Below are 7,970 nucleotides of genomic sequence, written 5' to 3'. Positions count from 1 at the left end.
TGGTGCCTGGGCTTGTTTTGGTGGAAACCTCCCGGGTCACCGCTTCCTTCTGCTTAATTATGACGATTTCCATAATTATCCGCGGCTTCCTTCGCCGTCACTGCTGGCGTTTGGCAAGGTGACCTTTCACGCGCTGCAGAAACGCTGCCAGCGCCCGGCCCGCGCGCCGAGTGACGCTGTTAGCTTCCCTTTTGAAGTGGAGGAGGCAGCCCGCTTACGGCGGGGGCACTACTAATTGCAGACCCTGTTTGTTGTGAAGGTCGACACGGGAACCTGCCTCCCTCTTCACCCGTGCCCAGAAACAAGACTGTTTGCTCCCAAAACGACCGGAGCTTTTTCTGTCTTTTAGTCAAACTCTGAGAATGTTTGGGGCCTAGTGAGCTGTGGGTACGAACAAAACACACACATGTTTGAAACTGAAAAATAATTGGCGGCATGTCATGACTGCTACAGTAGATGCATCTTTTCCACCTGTTTTCTTGGCTTTTGTCGGAGCCAGTTGCTGGTGAAGTACCGTTTACAGCCACATGGGGGCTCTAGAGGTCAAAAAATGCTCCTCCGTAAGCTACATCTTATCTCCTAAATCTTAAAGGCGGACTATAACAAGCCAATAGACTAAAGCACTGAGATGAGTCTGACCACAGTCACTTACAGTCATTTTCTGGCAGCATCCTCCTAGAATGAGTCACCAAACGCTTTCCACGCTGTCAGCTATGGCGTCTTAATAACCTCACAACAGCCACCTGGCATGTGTTGCGTGAAGCGTCTGCAGCCAGTCAGTTTGTGTGGCATTTCACTGGAGCTGCAGATGGCAGGTGCATATGCACGTTTGGCACGCCGGCCGTTCCTCACGTACGACACAAGCTCCAGACTACAGGACGCCGGAGTCTGTAATGTTCTGCTTGATGTACTGTCAGGCTCCTTCTAGTTTGTCTGGCCTGCCTGTGACAGCACAGACAAACAGTGAATCCAGTCAATTCATACACTATGGTTCACAGTATAGAATGTGCAGCTCATTATTTATTCTTTTCGGGAATCTTGACATTAAATGAGACCAGTAGGATCATGTGCTTTAAATACACCGTGACCTTAACCTCCATGACCTCCTTGACCTCCTAAAAACCGCCCAGCGTGCTGGGGCGTCCCCTCCGCGTCCGCGGCATCTGCCGGCTATCTGGCCTTTCGCAGCCACAGACATGCTTGTCAGGTATTGACGGGACAAAGACGCGGGCCTTTGATGAATTGCACGGCGCCGCCGCTCGCCCATGTCTGTCAGAATACATCAATCGCCTGGCTAACCCGTCAGTTCGCGGCGGCCCGGCTTGTTGGCTGCCCAGCAACCGGTGGCGCTCCCCGGCAGCCACCTCCCGTCCGCCCGCCACGGGAATAGCAGCATTTAGCCACGCTTGAGGAGACTTTCGCAGCGTGTGCTGGGCTCCGTTGCATTAAAATGGCCATAACAGAATGGTTTAAAGCCAACATTGAGACATTAGATACACTGTCATTATGCGCATATAGCTGGAGGCTCGCTGTGCAACACATGAATTTTAAACAGCGGGGCTCTGAACAGGGACGAGTGGAGGGAAGGGCACCACTTCTGCACTCTGAATCTCAGACTGCTCCTGGTTTTCTACTATGCTGACTGGGACTTTTTGGCTTTTTAGAGCGGCCGAGGCTTCTGTAGATACTTTTAGTTATTTATTTACAAGGTAGCAGCACTGTAGTATAATGATTACCAGGCACAATGATCAGAAACCTCTCCTCTATAACTTCTTAATATGTTTGGATTCTTTTCTTTATGTTAAATTAATTATTGCTTTGAACTTCATGACGTTCCCTAACTTAAGACTGACATGGGTGTAAATCATACAGTGGCTTTGGTGACTCAAATGATGATACTCTTTATCAGATGAATGTGATTTACCTTCATTACATGAGTCATATCATGAATCATTTATCATTTAGTAACATTTCGCAAACAACAATAACAATAATAATATTAATAGTAATAATAATAATAATAATAATAATGTCAGAATTTAGTCTGTTTGTACACCAGTAGAATGTACACACTCAGTAAGGACGCATACTGTAGACACTGTACACACACACACACACACACACACACACACACACACACACACACACACACACACACACACACACACACACACACACACACACACACACACACACACACACACACACACGCAGCTTTGAAGCCTCACAGTTTAAAATCCAGCCTCTGCCTGGGTCTGATGTAGGCAATAAGGAGAGGAGACCTGTGAACCCTCTGACCTCATTATGCCAGGAGGAGGCGAGCGGCTCTTTGTTCTCGCTGCTGCCTGTGACACCACTTCTCCTCCCTTGCTTCCCGTCTCTCTCTTCCTCAATAAAAAACCACACTGTTTCTGCGACAGGGGCAGCCCAATGACCAGTCGCCACCAGTGACAGTCATTCTGACTGTAGACTAATTATATCGAGAACACACATTAAGCAAAAGCAGTCTCACTTTCTATTCTTAATCACAGCAACACTAAGAGTTCAATTCTATTGTATTCTATTTCCGATTTCTCTCAGTAGATATAGGTTATAGGTGTGTGTGCGTGTGTGTTTGTGTGTGAGTGTGTGCATGTGTGTGTGTGCGATTGTGTGTGTGTGTGTGTGTGAGAGCCTCAGGAGAGCCAGAGACGGAGAAGTGAGGGAAATGAAAGTGGAGGGATGATAGCGGAGGGGCGCCCTCAGAGAGCCAGGGATCATTGATGGGGCTCTCTGGAGAAGAGAACAAACAAACTTTAAATCAGAAAGGATGAGAGAGGCCATGGCCTGCAGAAATGGAAGCCTCTACAGTGTGTGTGTGTGTGTGTGTGTGTGTGTGTGTGTGTGTGTGTGTGTGTGTGTGTGTGTGTGTGTGTGTGTGTGCGCTCTCAGCGGCCACGTACTGCCGGTGTGTGTGTGTGTGTGTGTGTGTGTGCGTGTGTGCCTGCAAAGCTCATTCAGCTGAGCGTGAAAAGTTTCTGAGTCAGTGTAAAGTCACGTACATAAATGAAATCTGGGCTTATGGTACAGTATAACCAAGGTTTTCTCGAGGCTGTAAAGAGGCTTATAGGTAGCGATGTCGCCAGCAGGGTCTGCGGTGCTCAGGAAACGCTGCCAGAGACTCTTAGGAGGGAACAACGAGCTCTGAGGGTGAAGATAAGGACGCTGGACACAAAGATTAGATTTACTAAACATGCACGCAGACATTTGTGGCTGAATCGTCACAATCATCTTTCCCAGAGACTCATAGGTTTAATGTGTAATACAAGCTAAGACAGCGCAGACTCCTAAGCTTTAACTTACTGTACTCACGTTATCAACTATGACTGATGTAATGATATGTAAATATCATCTGTTCCAAATGTGATTGTGTCTGTCAGCGTTTTGACTGTAATAAAGCAGTTCTGACTTCACTTTTAGTGACATCACAAACACAAAGACGTTTTTCACCAAGGGCATCAAGCTGTGGGTTCAAATGTACTCAGAGTATAGTGTGTCCTTCAGGTCCACTCCTCTCAGGGCAACATTATAATTACCCAGACCGAGGTCCCCAGGGGAGCGTGCAGATAATCAGGGGAGATTAGACGCTGGTTGTGTGTTGGAGGTGTCAAGTGAAAAAGCAATTATCCTCAAATAAATAATGAATTTCAGGAACAAAATGCAGACAAGTCAACACATACACGTGCACTGACGCAAAACATGACAGGAAAGTATATGCGAGTAGGGGTTCACAGAGGGGCAACCATCTGCAGGCACCACACACACACACACACACACACACACACACACACACACACACACACACACACACACACACACACACACACACACTAAATGACACGTTTCATATTTGCGCGTAGCTCCACACGACTCCGAAAAATATGCTTTGCAATATTTGTTTACTGAGATCAAGTGGTTTGTTTCCTCTGAAAGGACTCAGAATAAATGATTATTTTTCTGCTCTCATCTCGTTTTTTTTTTTTTTTTTCCTCCTGCACACAATGACAACAACAGAGCCGCTTCTGTGACGAAGTTAATGAGGGCACTCGGCTGAGAATAAAAGCAAAGTATCACTAAAGAGTGTTTACTCGTGAATCAAAGGATATGAGTCTGGAATAAATTCAGGAGTTTATACAAAAGTAAATAATTCATTGTTAAATCCCTTAGAGAAGCTGTTGCGGTGTGTATTTGATTATTTCTAGGATGCATTGATTTGAATTGAAGATTGCTTGTATGTTATAAAATAACTGTAAGCCGCATGAATTCCCAATGAACAATCTCTCTCTCTCTCTCTCTCTCTCTCTCTCTCTGTCTCTCTCTCTCTCTCTCTCTCTCTCTCTCTCTCTCTCGCTCTCTCTCTCTCTCTCAGTCTCGTACCAGGTGAAGCAGGGGACGTGCGAGGTGGTGGCCGTCCATCGCTGCTGTAATAAGAACAAGATTGAGGAGCGCTCTCAAACCGTCAAGTGTTCCTGTTTCCCAGGGCAGGTTGCTGGCACCACGAGAGCCAGACCCTCCTGTGTGGAAGGTAAAACGCGCTGTTTGTTCAGTGTTACACCATTAAAACCAGTGGGAGTTGGAGCTGTTTGGTATCTTTTGCGAAACCTTGCTACCGCGAGTTGCATCCAAGATAAAGTTTAACATGAACGACCACGACTCAGGCTGCACGACACCATTTTAAGGTGATGAACGCACTGCTGAGCCCGATGATCAGATTCTGATCATGAGAAGATGAACAATAAAATCAAACTAAAATAACCTGGAACCCCCTAAAAGGAGTCAGACAGTTAAAGCTTGTGTGTGTGACCTGAGGAGAGTGTCACAGACTCAAGGTAGCGGACCCACACGCACAGCGGAGACAAGGCTCGGTGACAAAAAGGTTTAATGGTTCTCGTGGTCAGACAGGCAAAGGTCGGTACACGGCAATCCAGAAACTCAAGCAACGGTACAGACGAGGGCAAGGCAAAAGACACGGTCAAGACGGCAGACAGCAACTGGTACACGATAAACTTACAGGCTGAACGCTGGAGAGTTGTCACGGGTGAATGAGCAAACAATCTGGCAAGGTGCTGGGCTTAGAGGTGGTGCTTAAATACCAGGTGAACTAATAGCAGATGAAGTGCAGGTGTGGATAATGCGGACCGGTACTGACAGGGAACAGCTGTGATGTGACGTAGCAGTAAGTCCCTTCAACATAAAAGCGGATCTAGAACCAGGACGTGACAACTAAACAGGAAGTATTACAAAATAAAACAGGAAACAAGAAACAAAACCCAGATCGTGACAGTACCCCCCCTCCCAAGGGCGGATTCCAGACGACCAAAGAAAAAAAACAAAACCCAAGCAGGGCGGGCGGAGGGAGGACCGGCGGAGGGCAAGAACCAAAAACAACCCGCATGGAACACCGACAGGGCGGGCGGAGGGCGGACTGGGGGAGGGCAAAAACGGAAACCCCCAACAACACAAAACACACGCCCGAACACGACAGACCAGAGGACCCCCCCGAAAAACAAAACAAGACCGAGTCCCATAATCAAGAAAACATGAATGTCCATGAGACAAGAACAAAGTCCACGTCCAGGGAAACTCAGAGTCCAGGAATCCCCTCACGGCGGGTGGAGACGCGGCGAGATCCTACTCAGCCATCGCTGAGGCAGGGTGGCACGCCTAGTGCCCTTGAGCTGGGCCAGCGTCCACGGGGACCACCCCGAACGGCGATGTCCTCCAGGCGGACGCCGATCCTGAAGACTGAGGGGTCGAGGCGGACGGCGCCGCAGGAGGCAGCGCCATCCAGGCAGCAGGGGGCGCCGAGGGCGAGGCCACCAGTCTGGCAGCCGAGACAAAGACGAGGCAGGAACCAGAGGCGAAGACAGACGTGGAGACGAGGCAGGAACCAGAGGCGAAGACAGACGTGGAGACGAGGCAGGAACCAGAGGCGAAGACAGACGTGGAGACGAGGCAGGAACCAGAGGCGAAGACAGACGTGGAGACGAGGCAGGAACCAGAGGCGAAGATAGACGTGGAGACGAGGCCGGAACCAGGCCACCAGGAACCGATGCAGACGCGGCCAGCACCGGGCCTCCAGGACTGGAGACAGACGTGTCCGGGACCGGACCACCATGAGCAGAGACAGACGTGTCCGGGACCGGACCACCATGAGCAGAGGCGAACGTGTCCGGGACCGGACCACCAGGAGCTGAGGCGAACGTGTCCGGGACCGGACCACCATGAGCAGAGGCGAACGTGTCCGGGACCGGACCACCATGAGCAGAGGCGAACGTGTCCGGGACCGGACCACCAGGAGCTGAGGCGAACGTGTCCGGGACCGGACCACCATGAGCAGAGGCGAACGTGTCCGGGACCGGACCACCATGAGCAGAGGCGAACGTGTCCGGGACCGGACCACCATGAGCAGAGGCGAACGTGTCCGGGACCGGACCTCCAGGAGCAGAGGCGAGCGTGTCCGGGACCGGACCGCCAGGAGCTGCACCTGCACACATTGGCTCAAAAAACACATGAACCAGGAGCGGGCCGACCACCTCCTCCGGGAGGTCGGCCGGAGACGGAGCTGGACCGACCTCCTCCGGGAGGTCGGCCGGAGACGGAGCTGGACCGACCTCCTCCGGGAGGTCGGCCGGAGACGGAGCTGGACCGACCTCCTCCGGGAGGTCGGCCGGAGACGGAGCTGGACCGACCTCCTCCGGGAGGTCGGCCGGAGACGGAGCTGGACCGACCTCCTCCGGGAGGTCGGCCGGAGCTGCAACAGACGCTGCGGCAGACGCTGCGGCCGGGACGACCCCCTCCTGGGGATCGTCGGGGGCTGCGGCCTCCGAGGGGCCGACAGTGGCAGGAACTAGAACGGCGTCCTCCTCAGGGGAGCCGACAGGAACTGGGACTAGAACGGCCTCTACTTGGCCGACAGGAACTAGAACGGCGTCCTCCTCTGAGGAGCCGACAGGAACTGGGACTAGAACGGCCTCTACTTGGCCGACAGGAACTAGAACGGCCTCTACTTGGCCGACAGGAACTGGGACTAGAACGGCCTCAATATGGCCGACAGGAACTGGGACTAGAACGGCCTCAATATGGCCGACAGGAACGGGAGCGGCCTCAATATGGCCGACAGGAACTGGAGCGGCCTCAATATGGCCGACAGGAACGGGAGCGGCCTCAATATGGCCGACAGGAACTGGAGCGGCCTCAATATGGCCGACAGGAACAGGAGCTGGGGCCTGGTGTGACTGGCCAGGAGTGTCCGCTAGCTGGCGTAAAGATGGAGCTTGATCTTGAGCTTGAGCTGGAGCCGAGGCTTGAACCTGACGTGACTGAGCTGGAGCCGAGGCTTGAACCTGACGTGACGCAGCCGAGGCTCGAGCTGCTGCAGGCTGGGCTGGAGCGTGGCATGGCTGAGGTGAGGCTAGGGCGGGAGTTGCTGCCGCCAGTGGTGCAGCCAGGGGCGCTGGGGCCAGTGGTGCAGACTTAGACGCTGGGGCCAGTGGTGCAGACTTAGACGCTGGGGCCAGTGGTGCAGACTTAGACGCTGGGGCCAGTGGTGCAGACTTAGACGCTGGGGCCAGTGGTGCAGACTTAGACGCTGGGGCCAGTGGTGCAGACTTAGACGCTGGGGCCAGTGGTGCAGACTTAGACGCTGGGGCCAGTGGTGCAGACTTAGACGCTGGGGCCAGTGGTGCAGACTTAGACGCTGGGGCCAGTGGTGCAGACTTAGACGCTGGGGCCAGTGATGCCGGCTCTGATGCAGGAACGGGTGCAGGCTCTGATGCAGGAACGGGTGCAGGCTCTGATGCAGGAACGGGTGCAGGCTCTGATGCAGGAACGGGTGCAGGCTCTGATGCAGGAACGGGTGCAGGCTCTGATGCAGGAACGGGTGCAGGCTCTGATGGGGGTTCAATGAAACCCAGGGCCTCTCGCAGCGC

General features: G+C 52.6%; 1 protein-coding gene across 1 annotated transcript in view; it reads left to right on the top strand.

Annotated features, from left to right (window-relative positions):
* Nucleotides 1–7,970, top strand: part of tafa4b (TAFA chemokine like family member 4b) — a 33,358-nt gene that overhangs the window by 11,331 nt on the left and 14,057 nt on the right. The window contains exon 4 of the mRNA XM_029151939.3: nucleotides 4,409–4,564. Coding sequence (XP_029007772.1) covers nucleotides 4,409–4,564 — 156 coding nt within the window. The remainder of the gene's footprint in view (nucleotides 1–4,408; nucleotides 4,565–7,970) is intronic.

The sequence above is a fragment of the Betta splendens genome, chromosome 5 (assembly GCF_900634795.4).
Source record: "Betta splendens chromosome 5, fBetSpl5.4, whole genome shotgun sequence".
Lineage (NCBI taxonomy): Eukaryota > Metazoa > Chordata > Actinopteri > Anabantiformes > Osphronemidae > Betta > Betta splendens.
This window is presented reverse-complemented; position numbering and strand designations above follow the sequence as displayed.